Genomic DNA, 15,647 nt, shown 5'->3' on the forward strand with positions numbered 1-15,647 from the left:
AAGACCGAGAAAAACATGGCACGATCAGGTATGCCAAATACTTGAAAGTGGTCAGGTTAGGAGTCGTAACAATCGGCGGGTATGTATGAGGAGATGCATGAACGTGGAAGAGGCGAAGAATGTTTGCAAGGACAGAGTGGTGTGGCACTCTATTCTCTCTGCCTACCCCTGCGGGGAAGCGGCGTGATGGTTAGTTAGTTAGTTAGTTAGGTCCTGTGTTCGATTCCCAGGTCGGTCAAAATAGCCATGCGATAATTCACTCAAATATTTATTTAATATCACCCTGAGATGGTGCCCGAAGCACAGCATTGATCCCCTTCCCTTCATGTAATGTACAATCAAGATAAAACTCCTATGATACTATGAAATACCCTATGCACCACTAGGTGAGGTTAAGGATTTAAAAAGTACATTTTTTCTTTAAGTATTCTACGATACTGATCATGAATTTGAAGTAAATTTAAAAAAAATTGTTTCATATACATTTTTAATTGCATGAAGGCAAGGTGACCAGTCCTGAGCTAGTAACAGTCCAGGGTGATATTAAATAATCCTTCTTCTTTTGTCTAAATCCTGTGGATTGGTCTGCAGCAACAAATGACGCCTCTTTCGCCAGAAGAGGTGTCATTTTGGCCTCCTTGGCGAAGGAGGTGTCATTTGAAATAATATGAGGGCGAAAATTACTTATTTTTATTTTGACACCCCTGGAAATCGATAATTTTTCATACAAGGAAAGTTCTGAAAATATTGTTTCCAATTTTTAAAATCAGTTATTTTACTAACAATATTCGGACACTTAATAAAAATCATAGATTTATAAAGTACATATCGCTCACTCCTTTCAAGAATGTCATAAATCAAAAAACTTGATTTTTCAGGAGAAAGTTTTTAAAGTTTAAAAATATAACACAATGTATTAAAAATAAATATCAAGCCACTTATAGAACTTTTTATTGTGCAACACATCTTTTTAGGTAAAACATGAAGGTTTTTTGTCCATTTGAAAAATATTTAATATATTTAAACAAATAATTAAACAATACCTTTTCTTCAAAATGCAAAAACAACATTTTCTGCCCTGTAGCGGGTAAATATTAAGTTAAAAATATGCCACTTTTTCAGGGATATAGTAGATTTTCTGGGCATTCCGACATGCACAACTGAAAATTGACGATTTTTGATTTATGACGTTCTTGAAAGGAGTGAGCGATATCAAATTCAAGTTGAAATTTGTCAGCCTATGTTCTTATTTTACGAAATTGTAATGCGTCTTATCATAAAGGAATTGCAAATATACAATACTACTGCTGTCCTCATTTGAAGTCAACGAGAATAAAATTACAAATTTAAAAATAAAATATTTTGGCTCTTGACAATTTAAGTTTAAAGTTTGCACTTGAGGTCACTGTTGACTATCTCCCTCCACCACGTGGCCCTCTCCATGGCGCCGGGACTGTGGAAGAACTCCGTCTGCAGGTTTTCATAAAGCTGAAAAAGAAAACATATTCAAGATTTCTTTATATTGATTTTCCAACACCAAGATAAGAGTAATTAAAGATGTCGTTAGGTGGGGAAGGCAACGAAGGAGACATATGAGGAGAATGGAACTATCCAGACTCGGGGGAGTCTGGATAGTTCCATTCTCCTCACATGCTTTTTACTTGTTATTAAGTAAATTTTGACCAGCAAAATTATTTGATTTATTTAAAAAACTTGAATAAATACATTTAAAATTTCCCAATACATATTTGTTTAATTTGAAAAAAATACCCTACAGATTCTCTGTACTGTAATCCGAACGCTCCAATAGTCCAAACAGAGGGTAAATTTTCTGCATTTAAATTATATAGGTTCTGCTGTATATGTAAAAAAATAAAAAATAGGAAGCTCCCTTGAGATAGTATGAATCACCCTTGAGGTAATATGAATAACCATTGAGGTAGTAATAATCACCCTTGAGGTAGTATGAATAACCCTTGAGGTAGTATAAATAACCCTTGAGGTAGTATGAATCACCCTTGAGGTAGTATGAATAACCATTGAGGTAGTATTAATCACCCATGAGGTAGTATGAATAACCCTTGAGGTAGTATGAATAACCCTTGAGGTAGTATGAATCACCCTTGAGGTAGTATGAATAACCCTTGAGGTAGTATGAATCACCCTTGAGGTCGTATGAATAACCATTGAGGTAGTATTAATCACCCATGAGGTAGTATGAATAACCCTTGAGGTAGTATGAATCACCCTTGAAGTAGTATGAATCACCCTTGAGGTAGTATGAACCCCTAGGTATTATTTTCCGAAAATGGTGTCATATAAATACAAAATTATTATTACCTTTCCATCAGATTTTCCCAGGACGGAATTGAGAACAAAATCAGGCGGTGCCAGGGCGTCAGCAACAGATACAGTGTCAGGTTTCAACTTGGTGCAAGTTTCCAATATCCCTGACCTGACCATATCCGCGAGGCACGAACCAGTCGCATATCCACCCTGGTACAGCAGCGTCAAGTGCTTATCCAACAATGACAACCCATACAGCACGTACATATTCTTCAGTACAGGCTGCAGGGACGGGTCCACTCTAGGTATGGACTGGCCGTAGTACATCAGGACAATGTATTCGGAGTAGGTGCGGGTCAAAAGGCTCGATCTGTACACTTGGCTGTTGCAGCGGGCGGCAAACTTGGTTTGCCCTTTTGCCATCTCTTCCTGTATCTTGGATTCTGTCTCCTTCAGGAGCCAACATATCAGCCAGCGGTAGCAGGACATAATGACTGCAATTAGTAAAGTAAATAATGCAGTTCAGACATAAAATGTATAACACTTGATGATTAACCTAGCCGGCTCAAACAGGGGGATTGAAATCCCCCGTATATAAATTATAATTTGATAAATTAAGTATTATACGAGCCACACACTCCATATATCCAGGACCTTGAGCATGGTAGTCAAATTTGCTAACCACCTCACTATAGAGGTGGATGGTGAAGAAATAATCAATTGCTTACCAGCCATAGATGCCTTCTTATAATTTAAATGTAGAATTGAAATATGATTAAATAGTTATAAAAATATTTACTCACATTCTTCATTTGTTACACTTCTGAACTTATTGGGGCTAAATGTTGTGTTAAGAATTTGAGAAGCGTCGGAAATGAAGGATATGGTTCCCAAGGGAGATGAAACCGGTATCTGTCTATTCTGACAGCCATCCCACTGCCTCAAGAGCCAGTTACTGGTCTGCTGGCCCAAAACATGGTTGTCACCTTCGTATGTGACAGTTGGATCGTGGCTGTTACGAAGATCTCCTAAATTTGCAGCCTGCAGAGCAAAAAAGGGAAATGTTAATTCCCAAATGTGCAAATTTTAAACATTAAAAAAGGGTAATTTCGTTTATTATTTCCCATTTTTATAGTAATTATTGTCTAAGAAAGAAAAAAAAATTATTTCAATAAAAGTAAATTGTAAAACGAATGTAAGTCCCTCTTCAAGTAGAAGAGCTCAGTCTCTTTTTTGGAGAGAACTGCGTTCTTTATTTTAAGATTGTTAGAAATGTTTAGAAAATTAATTAAAATTGTAAAAACATTGTAACCATATTAAATAAAAACTAAAATATGCCCTCGGCACTAGAAAACCCAGTGAGGATATATTGGTGAACAGTAGAATAATTTCAAAGTACATAGTTGAATTCTTCATGCGAAAATGCCATTCTTTGGGTGGTAATAATATGTATTTGTACATATAAAAACTATAATTGTCATAATTTTTTGCTAAAAATAAATGAAAAGATGTGGAAGAGCCCATTTAAATTAAATTAATTAAATGAGGTCAAAACAAACATTGATTTATCGAGATTTGTATTCTTAACCGCTTCATACATTTGAACGAGTCACACTCGCGCGCTAAATGCGTTTCAATTTTGAAATTTGCATTTACTTTTTCGACAATGAATTAGTACAAAATATTGTAGACGTAATTGTAAATTAAATGTGCTTTAATTGTTATATTTTATTTATATTTTTTATATATATTATAAAATAATTGTTATATTTTATTTGAAAAGTGGATAAACTTTGAGTAAAACTTTTTTTTTTAAACAGTTTTTATAAAAAAAACCCAAGCGGTTAAACTCTAGTGGTTAAATGATTTTTTTAAAATTGATATTCAAAATAAATTAAGATAAAGTAACCTTAAGACATTGGTTACGGTGAAGTTTGTTACAAAAATAAAATTTGACATGGGCTATATTAGATCGCATTGAAAGAATGACAACAGGAAAGAATTGATAGTATTTTTATAATATAGTGACACATATGCAGCAAACCAAGACACAATATTAGACTTTTAAGACGTGTTTTATTGTGCATGAAATTGAAGGTAACCGAAATGCACAAAAATGTGTACACCGCTGCAACATAATATTTCTGAAATGCACAAATATATATGTATATCGTAGTCGTACAGGAGAAAGTGACCAACTAACAAAACGTAAAATGTTCATAAGGGCCATTTAAGTCACTTTTGCTTGGCAAGAAAATAAAAACCAATGCAGTTAGTCATTTTTAACAAGTCAATATATTATGTTCCCAAGTTTAAAATCACTTTGGGATTTTTTTCAGGGCAATATTAAGCTAGTAATATATCAAATAGTCAATGATCACGTTTTTGTAAAAAATGCACTTGTTCACTTTCTCCTGTATGACTACGATATATATACTGCGTAAACAATGTGTTCTTCTTCTCTAGCCTTCTGTTCTCCACTGCTGGCCTCTTCCGTATCCTTCTATTTCCTTTGGTTGGTTTGTATGTTAAACAAAATGTCAAGATAGATTAATTTACTCAGTATGCATTCTGATAATTTAATGTTTAAAAATTAAAAATTGAGTAACCTTGAGATAGCCATGGCCTCCGCACGCCTCACGAGCTTCTTGCGCACAGTGTAATGCTGTCCAGGTCAGGAGGGGCTTCGAAGCCGATACCATGGCGTGAATTTCAGCCACCAATTCACTCTTGAAACACACAAACACCACATTATTGAAACCAATAAAGGGTTTTAAGATCGAAAAAATACTAAAGGCTGAAAAAATATAATCACCAGATTGTCAAATTTCTCTCCAGAATTAGATTTTTGCACGGTTTCTAGGTAGATGTCAGTAAATACTGCGACAAATATCTTCATAACAGCTGCGGCTGCGAGGTAAGGAAATAATCTCCATTGCTGAAAATAAACACAATAATGATTGTATCAGGTATAATGAAAATTGAGCCAATTATATCAAAATTTGTGTAACACTTTTAGAAATTATGACACTGATTGTATCACTATCAAAATTAAAAAATACCTTTTATTAAAATAGGTGGTTATAATAGTTATTGGGAAATTCTCTCTTTGACCCATTTCCATGGATCTTACAAAACATACATTCACAATTACTTGGGAACCTATTTCGTTGAAAAATATACACTATATATTCATATAAAAGAAATAACAAATAATTAATAATTAATTAAACTAATATTTAGCTAAAATACATATTTTTTTTAAATGATTTTGCTTAAAAATGTTAAAATGTTGTGAACATTATGCTAATCCCTAATAAAAATACAAAACTGCAATGAAAATATGACACCCAAAAAATGTTACATAGTTGTTTGTTGCATAGTTTTTTTCACAAAAGAAAGATTCCAACCAGATATGTCCTTATATTCTCATAAATTTCCAATCACAGAAAGAACAAAATACATATTTCCGTAGATGTCCGCTTACATGGAGTTGGTATTCAATGATTGGCATTTCCCCGCGACCGTCGTCCCCAAACTGTTTGCGGAGGGCGGCGTATCGTATGGCGATGACCACGGCCGACGTGAGGGTGTGCGTGCTCTCCTGCATGATGCCCACTCGGCCCGCGGACAGGTTCTCCAGAGCCGCTCCGAGGATGCGGGCGGGATCGGTGAAGGAGCTTTCATATTCTCCCTCAGGAGTCACATCACCGGTCCGATTCAGAAGGTTCTCCCTCTTAATACGGTAATTTTGAAACATGATGAATCTAGCAATGAAAAAGACATAAATACAGTTTTACCTAAGAATTTAACATTTCAAATGCGCAATAATAATATATTAAAATATATTTTGATTGTAATTATTAATGTGTAAAGGCAACTAGCCGTAACTCAAGTTGCAGCAACACGGCTCAAAACATTCTTATAACTGGCCTCTATCATATACAATAACAGATTTCGCTCTATCTCTTTCCTTTACCGAGATATTCATTATTCAAATAGCCGCAAAATTATATTCATTTGATAAGTATTTTGGCAAAAAGTACAATTTTAAGTTAACTATAAACTCGTTTATTTTAAAACTGCTGTTTTTAACTTGCGGCCATTTGCCTTTGCACATTAGATTATTCAGTTTACTGAATAAAATAAAAGAATAAAAAAAAGACATAAAATATGGTGTAGCAAAAAAACATAAATGTTTTCCTCATAGTAACACACTAATGTTATTCAAATTAAAAATAAAATATAAAATAATACCCTCTTACCCGTTATCAATTCCATTCAATCCAATCTTCTCGCCTATATCCCCAACTATTATTCCAGGGTAAGGCAACAGAGTTCCGGGATCTCGAACGGGAACAACGAAAGCATGTAGTCCGTGACAAGTTCCATCAGCAGTGTAGAGTTGTGCAAATACTAATGACAGTGTGCACGTTTTACCTGGAAGAGAAAAAACAATTTTGAAAAAATATTACTTTCAAAATACGTATTTTGGCATTGGTTATTAAACACGTTAACTTTACTGAATAGTACATATATGTATTATGAATTCGGTATTTCTTTAATCGAGGCAGACAAATTTGGGCAGTGGGCAAAATGAGGACATATTAGACATTTCTGTTGAAGAACTTTCAAAAACAGATAACAATTTGCGATTGTACCATAAAAATTAAATCTGTGGGGATGTTGTTGTTAAAATTGAAACAGCAAAAAATAGATGAAGGACCATGTGTTATAGCGTAATGTTATACTGAGATACTGAATTATGTAGAAGTAAGAAATTACCGAATGCATTGTAATTTGAGAGTTCGAGATCTCAGCCTTAATGTTAAACCAATAAATAATATGAATTGTACTAATTTTGCGATTGCTAAGAAATAATACTAAGATTTATCAATCAATGTTTTCTTGTTTAGTAAATGAGAACAAAATATACATAAATATCTATCCTTAAGGCTATAGCAATAAATCGAGGTAATACGTTTACAAAAAATAAGTATATCATATTGTACATTCTCCAAAGCAAACTAAGTACAAGGATAATCTAGATAACTAACATATATGGAGAAAAGTTGATTTTAATCGAAATGGCTGAAAATAATGTCAAACATCCAAAATTTATTAAAAAAAAATAAGGTAACTTATTAATTGCCAGTTTCGTAATTTACTGCCTCAAGGGCGCTTTTTAATCAAATCATTTTAAATATAATTCTGTTAAGAAATTTTCATACATTTACATTTATGCTAGATAAATATTGCAATCTTGCAAAACTCGCATATTTAAATTTATGAAGAATTTCATAACTGCAAATAAGTAAAAAAAAATGTTTTAAAGGAATTGCGCAGTTGGTAATTGCGCATTAAATTTGAAAGAGGTCAGCAGTAAATAATGTAATTTTAATGTTACAGATATGAATGCAATTTTAAAAAGCATGATCTTTTGAGTACGCATGGAACTTCTCATATCATATTAGAATATAAACTAGACGTCATTAAGTATAGTTTTACAAACAAATACTGAATTTATAATTTTGTCTCCAACCATTATTTACTGCTGAGCTCTTCAAATAATATTTATAGGAGATATTGCATCATGCTGATACAAACTAAATAGACTTTAAATTGAAATGTAACAATATTAATTTTGATATTGAAGTGCATAATTGATAAAAGCAGAATCATTACGGTAACTGAGCAGATTGAACAGAATTGATGAAGTGGTTAATAATGTAGAAAGTTTAATTTAATTTAAATTATGACCAAAAAATTACCAACAGTCATGATGAATACATACAATGTTTTTTTGTGCTGTAATACTTCTGAATCATATTCGAATTTAAAACAAATTATGAATAAATTTTTAAGTAATAAATAATAAAATATGTTTTAATCATCTTCCTTCGATTTTGAATATCTAAATATGTTAATATGATAATAAAAAGCATAGTTTTTAATGACACAATATAAAATTAATGAAAAAAAAACTACTACTCATCGGAAATGTGACTCATTTGACTGAAATTTTCAGTATTCAACATGTGTACATAATTAATTTATCACAAAAACTTTATAGCTGTTGTAAAAGATTTTTTTTGGATATCTGATTTACGTATGAAAATTTTAATGAACTAGTCTAATGGTTGTACTTTAGTTGAGATAAAAAGAATCAGAAATACATTTTAGAATATATATATGTTTTTAATCAAAATATATATATCGAAGACATGGAAACATGCCAAAAGCATATTAGCACACTAAGGATGGGAAAGGTATTTCTACCCGTTGGGTTGATTGATGCTTAAGAATGGCAAGGGTAATTTTAATATCTGAGCTGGCCTCATTTCAAAGGCAGAAAAAAAGAAATTATACAATTATATTTTTATATGAATATTATATACCAATATCTTACAACATTTTGAATGTGTCCAAATACTTGTTCACAAAATCTGGATTATCTCCAATTACAGGAGTTATTTTCATATTATTTTTTTGACATCTCATCAAAGATGAAGAAGAATATGGAAGTCTTTTCATCTCACCAACAGATGTATCTGGTGAAGTTCTGATGATTCAAGAAAAACGTTTCGAAATTGGTTCATATATATAGAACTTCCAAGAATTTGAATAGTGTGGTTGTCAATAATGTGTAGAATTGGTGAATGTTACACATGTGTAAAATGATCACTTAAACCAGCCTATGACGGTCATCAGCCCCGTAAATGCCCAGACTTCCATATTCTTCTTCATCTTTGATGAGATGTCAACAAAAAAAAGTTATAATAATAATAATATCAATATCTTTGTTAATATCTTAACTAGGTATATGTAGAAAAATTTGAAATCTCGTCACCAGCAGGCGTAAAAATACCCATCCTTAGTGAGTTAATAAAATAAAATTATTTAAAATACTAAAATATCATTCTTACAAAAAAACTTAATTTGATATTCAATATGATAAAAAGTCTTATCACTTAGATGGAAAATACTATGAAGAATATTAATCATTAGACTTTGTGACTTGAGCGCAAATTGTAAAAAAAATTGATCATAAAAATATAATATTTATTTATTACTAAGCAAAAAAATGTCAGGTTTTCATTCTCCTTACTGTGATTACTCCACACCCCATAAAATGATTATGACACCTGAACCTATAAAGCTTCGAGAGAGCTAGATGTTTAGGAAAATTACTGTCCAAGAAGTTGGCCAATCATGGAGCTAGTCAAAAACTAACTAACTAACTAACCATCACGCCGCTTCCCCGCAGGGGTAGGCAGAGAGAATAGAGCGCCACACCACTCTGTCCTTGCAAACATTCTTCGCCTCATCCACGTTCATGCATCTCCTCATACATACCCGCCGATTGTTACGACTCCTAACCTGACCACTTTCAAGTATTTGGCATACCTGATCGTGCTATGTTTTTCTCGGTCTTCCTCTGCTTCTTTTCCCGCTAACATTCGCCTCATAAATTTGTTTTACCGTTCTTTCCTCACTCATTCGTTCTACATGTCCAAACCATCTCAACACACCTTTCTTAATTTTATCGATAATGCTTATCTCAGCTTTGCATTCTTTCCTTATTTCACTATTCGCACATCTATCATACATCGTTTTGTTACACATTCTTCTGAGAGATCGCATTTCGACTGCATTCAGTCTACTTTCATCCTTCTTTTGCCAACTCCATGTTTCACTTCCATACATTAGAGTTGGAACCAGGACTCCGTTGTGCACTGCCAGTTTAGCTTCCGCTGATAGGTTTTTATTTGCTATAACTGATTTCAGTGCACCGTTCACTTTGTTCCCAGCATTCACTCTCCTTTCTATGTCTTTATCAATCTTTCCATCCCTAGAAAACATACTACCCAAATACACGAAATCATCTACCTGTTCCAGAATCTCTCCGTTTACCAATATTTCACTATGTCATTTATAACTAACTAAACTAACTAACCATCACACCGCTTCCCCGCAGGGGTAGGCAGAGAGAATAGAGCGCCACACCACTCTGTCCTTGCGAACATTCTTCGCCTCTTCCACGTTCATGCATCTCCTCATACATACCCGCCGATTGCTAGTTATTTTTAATATACGATTTTGGGTAGTTGGTCTTTGGAGAAATCAATCATTTGTGGTTTTGATATTCAGATAACTGACGTTCAAAGACATGACCGGAATTCGACAACTATATAGCTTTTTCCATTTAAAATACAATTTATCAGTTTAAGGCAAAGATTATGAATCGTGTTACCTACTTACCCAAATTTCCTACCCAGCATTTGGCGGCTTCAAAATCTGGAGTATTGATAATGAACTCCTGGGATTTTGGATCGTATGTCGCTGTGGTCCTCATAGCCTTAGTATTACTACCGTGTGCCACTTCTGTTAATGCCAACGACGATAAAACCTTAAACAAGTCAAAATCGTAAGCATAATTCTTTTTCAAATTAGTACATAATCAAATAAATTCATTAGAATGTAAAAAAAAATCCTTCAAAAACAAGATCTGTTTTTCAAATATCATTTTAAAAGGTTACCTTTGCTAAATATATAATAATAATAATAATAAATCCCTTACCGCACCCCAATGGTGAATAGGGCACTGCCTCATATAAACGCAGTGTTATCTCGATCGATTACACATGAAGGAAAGGTGATCAGCCCTCCACTTCAGGTACCAGTCCAGTGTAATATTGAATAAATATTAGAGTGAAAAAATCACCTATATTTATTAAACCCCCCTGGGAATCGAACCCGGGACCTCCAGAACGGTAGGCGAGCATGCTGACCATTACACTACGGAGGCGGACAATTGATTCATAATTGAAATATCACTATGACACAATGCAAACACACTTTTCTGGATTTCAATAAGAATTTTACACACAAAAGAATTCATTAACAATGAATTTAATCAATTTATTTAAATCTTAATAATCATACACTTTGCTCGATATTTTATTTATTTTTGCTTACAAAAACAAACATCGTACATTATTACATACGTATATACTTTCATATTTCAGCTTTTATAACCTTTATTATTTACCAAGGACAAAAAAGTGGACCAATTGCAGTGTAACACCTTTTTTTTGTTGTTTACTTTGTGTAATACCATTTTAAAATATTTAAATATTCAGCGTTGAATTTGTAGAACTCCATTTTAATTTATGTATTAATTGTTAAATCAAACACAGATTTTTTGATTCTACTAAGCTATATTTCGTTTGAAAATGCCATAACTAGGCGAAACAATTGTCACAATATTATTTTTTATGTGTTTTTTAACAATAAAATACAACTTAGTAGACTCCAAAATAAACCACTTTAAAACACTACTTCATATCAACCGGTTTCGGAATAACCATTCCATCGTCAGGTCACATGTAGACTACATTTCTACAGTCTAGAAGAGAGTACTACAGTCTACTTGTCTAGTCTACATTTGACCTGATGATGGAACGGTTATTCCGAAACCGGTAGTGATGAATTAGTATTTTAAAGTGGTTACACAAAGAAAATGATGAATAATAAGGGGGGTGTTATACATATTACCAAACCACATAGTTAATAATGCTTTTAACATATTGATTTAGGGCAATTTTTTCACCAACCCTGACCTAATTAGTATATTAATTAGGGTCGTATACTAAGCATTAGTAACCACAAACCCAATTCTGATGTGTACAATGTTTTTTGGCGTCTCACGCTCTACCAAAATTAAGCAAATGGAGCGCTTACGAGCGTCTCCCGCTCTCTACCAACAGTATGTAAAAGACGGTTTAAAGCATTTCCCGCAAAAAATGTATTGAGATACTGTTTAAAATACAACTTTCATCAAATATGCAAATAACGCTTTTAAGCGTTTCCCGCAAACAGTGCGTTAATATATATATTTTTTTGAAACAGATAAATATTTGTGTTTTTATAATTTATACAAATATTTCAATTTTATACTATTTCTATGAGCCTAAGCGGCTCATTATTAGAAATAGTTTGTGGGAGAGTGGGTTCGAACCGAGAAACTCTGACTTCAGAGTCAGAGACACTAACCACGGGACAACAACCCGACTAATATACAAAATACAGTTGCATTGTGTTCATAATATGTACATAAATTCATATACCAGTAGTGGAGACCAAGAAGCAATCGTAATGTTAATTGAAATATCCTACCTGTCGATTCCAAGCTGCCCTATATATGGGAAGATGTCTCTCTGTACCCAGGGATAATAGAGTATTGGTAAACAGATGTATCCCTATAGCCATCTTTACAGATACATTAGGATTTAATGACTGCACTGCCTCATTAACACTCATTAAATGCCTAGTCTGAAAATCAAAGAAACAAAATTTAAAAAATATTTTAAACACTATGTATGTACCCAGTGTTCCCCTCCGTAGTGTAATGGTCAGCACGCTCAGCTACCGTTCTGGAGGTCCCGGGTTCGATTCCCAGGGGGGGTCAAATAAATATAAGCGAATTTTTCACTCTAATATTTATTCAATATTACCGTGGACTGGTGCGGAAGCGGAACCTGCAGAAAAGCAGACCTGAAGCGGAGAGCTAATCACCTTTCCTTGGTGTGTTAACGATCAAGATAACACTGCGTTTATATAATGCAGTGCCCTATTCACCATTGGGATGCGAATAAGGGTTTGAAAAATGTATCCAGTGGCGTGCACAGAGAATATTTTTTTTATATTTTTTATTTTATTTCTTTAGTTAGCTTATATTACATGTAATACAAACTATTTTTTACACTTCATAACATCATATATATATATTTGCATTTTCTTACAGAAAACATTTATTCTTAAATTCTTTCAGACTCTTTTCATTCTTCATACATTCAGGCATCTCATCATACATTTTCAAACCCTTACACATTAAACAATTTTGCGACTCTGTTATTTTTCAAAAATGGCAGTCCTATTTTATCCTTATTTCTAGTACTACGTTCATGAACTTTTTTGTTTAAAACTTTATCCTTAAAATATTTTACTAAAATACATAATTAGGGTAGGTAAGAGAGGTAGTTAGTAGGGTAAGCTAGGTACTACATACTAGTAGTAAGGTAAGCTAGGTCGAACTCAGTAAGGTAGGGTAGATACTGGTTGCACTTTTATGTATAACAGCAATTTCATAACATTTATATAAAGAAAACCCAATTTACATACAGAAAACTTAATGACATAAAATTTATGACACGCTCAAGGGAAATTTCTCAACGCGCCCGCTGGAAGGTTAATCTATGCAACTAAACATATTTTACAGACAGTAAATTCTGTTTGCAAATCAAGGCATTTCTTCCATAGGGATTTTTGTTTTCAACCCAAATTTTACGTGTCCCCATAAATTCCCAAAAAACTAAGGATTATTTCAGAAAACTTGTAAAAAGCATTTTTTTTATCCCAATACAATTCTTCGTATTTAAGTGTTTCAAATTACGATTAACAAAAAATATATGAAATTCAATCACGGTACGTACTCTTTTAGTTTGTCTGATCATGAAATTCAATGAAAATATATATGATAGACGAATGCTTGTTTAAATAACATGCAAACGAAAGCAATTTAATCTATAACATGTTATTATCTGCATTATGATTAATAACTAGCATATATACTTGCTTTCAGTCAATCGTCATAGTAATATAAAATATAAAAATGCAATAAAAAAATATTTTTAGATATGTAATATTTTGAGTTGGAAACATTATATCCGCGGTTTTGTTAGTTATGTTTTAAAAATGAAAGAACCTAAAATGTTTCCATTTTAGAGATTTGTCTGCAGGTGGGAGAAAAGAGAGGGAAGGAAAGTATAAAATATACATGAGAACACCGTAAGACAAACTAAAAATTAATTTAGTTTATTTAGCAATTGGTGGAATCAAACCAGCGATATCAGTTTCGGAATTAATTTATATTGTTTTACAAAAAATTCTTAATCCTCTTTGAACTTTTTACTGATCAGAAATTTAAAGTGTACTGTTTTTTTTGTTATAATAAATATCAAGGCAAACGAATTCCACCAGGAAATGTCTATATAATTATAAAAAATATATTTTAATTATCAATATTCAAAGATTATATTTATATGACGAACTTATTTTTATTATGAGTGTGGTTAGAACATTCTTGAAGGGTGAAAATCATGAAATTAAAAGAAAATCATAAAATAGAAAGATGCTGAACAAAGTGTGAAAATATCAAGATTGAAATAAATACTGTTTTTCATAATTAAACTTTTTTTTACATACTACGCTTTCCACACTGACAAATTTGATTTCAGTTTCATATTTATATAAATCAGCATAAATTTACCCCTGTTTTGCACCACCATCAAAAAAGAAAAGATGATGAATATGATGAGAAAATATCAATGTCCATAAAAGGATTTTTTTAATTCTTTACTTAGGAATTTATGCTGTAGGATGGATGGCTTGATTTAAGATTTAGGGATTAAAGCCCAAAAATTGCATAGTAGTTTTAAAAAATTATGTCCATAACCAACCTACGAAATTATTGTTTGGAGTTAAAAATAGGTAGGTTGTGAATGCATTATATAATGCTAAAATTCAAATCCAATTTAAAAAATGAAATGTATTAGAGAACATATTATTTACCTTGGTTTTGTAGTCAGCATTGATGATGTTTTCTGGCAGGAAATTGTACTTATTAATTTTGTCAATTTGTAGAGCGGTTCGACGTTTTTGTTCATCAACTGGTAGAGTGACGGGAGAATGCGCAAAAAGTGGATCTGCTTCCAGTGTATTCCAAATTTTATACTAAAATTGGGCAAATTATTAAATAAAACTCACAATCATTTGAAAGACATCAGCGGATTTATTAAAAAAAAAACTAGAACGTACCTTAAGTTTTAAAAGAGTAGGGTCCTCAAATACTAGTCTTAAACGTTTCCATTCAAATTTAGCTTGTTTCCTGTATTGGTCCAGGGCACCTGATGGTAAATCAGGGATAAAGTCATATTCAGAGACCTTCCCGCGCGTCTCATCGTCGGTTTTCAGATAAGATGTCATTTTAAAGGAATTTCAATAGGTCAGCAAATTTATTTGCACTAAAATATATACTAAATGCCACGCCTAACCCCAAAATTGATTTAATGACCAACCTATTTCGAGCCTCTACGGAGATAGCTTATAAGACAATTAAATTAATGTATTAAACTTCTATAGATTTAAAATGCTCTTTCTAAAAAATAGTATGAAAATATATAAATTAATCATTCGACACATCACCACGATTTAAAATTAACATCCCGACAACTTAGTGACAGATTACTCTTATGGCAGAAAAAAAGGCGGAGCGGCGGATTGACACTCGCGACAAAACC

General features: G+C 32.7%; 1 protein-coding gene across 1 annotated transcript; it reads right to left on the reverse strand.

Annotated features, from left to right (window-relative positions):
- Positions 1 to 1,217: 1,217 nt before the first annotated feature.
- Positions 1,218 to 15,647, reverse strand: LOC148304108 (peroxisomal acyl-coenzyme A oxidase 3). The gene is made up of 11 exons (XM_088268836.1): positions 15,166 to 15,647; positions 14,920 to 15,081; positions 12,466 to 12,621; positions 10,549 to 10,696; positions 6,552 to 6,726; positions 5,774 to 6,053; positions 5,102 to 5,224; positions 4,896 to 5,015; positions 3,090 to 3,327; positions 2,341 to 2,780; positions 1,218 to 1,488 (listed from the first exon to the last, which is right to left on the reverse strand). The coding sequence occupies exons 1-11, from the start codon at positions 15,331 to 15,333 to the stop codon at positions 1,384 to 1,386; spliced, it is 2,115 nt and encodes a 704-aa protein (XP_088124962.1). The 5' UTR covers positions 15,334 to 15,647; the 3' UTR covers positions 1,218 to 1,383.

This window comes from Brachycentrus maculatus, unplaced genomic scaffold (assembly GCF_059751285.1).
Source record: "Brachycentrus maculatus isolate JH-2025_06_01 unplaced genomic scaffold, ASM5975128v1 h1tg000334l, whole genome shotgun sequence".
Taxonomy (NCBI): Eukaryota; Metazoa; Arthropoda; class Insecta; order Trichoptera; family Brachycentridae; genus Brachycentrus; species Brachycentrus maculatus.

Bases quoted from the DNA above. Each gene is read 5' to 3' on its own strand.
- LOC148304108 (XM_088268836.1), bottom strand. From the start codon at position 15,333: ATGACATCTTATCTGAAAACCGACGATGAGACGCGCGGGAAGGTCTCT. The intron at 5,225-5,773 runs GTAAGCGGACAT...GTTTATTTTCAG, and splicing joins TCATTGAATACCAACTCCAT to CAATGGAGATTATTTCCTTA. The intron at 1,489-2,340 runs GTAATAATAATT...TTTCTTTTTCAG, and splicing joins TGGGAAAATCTGATGGAAAG to CTTTATGAAAACCTGCAGAC.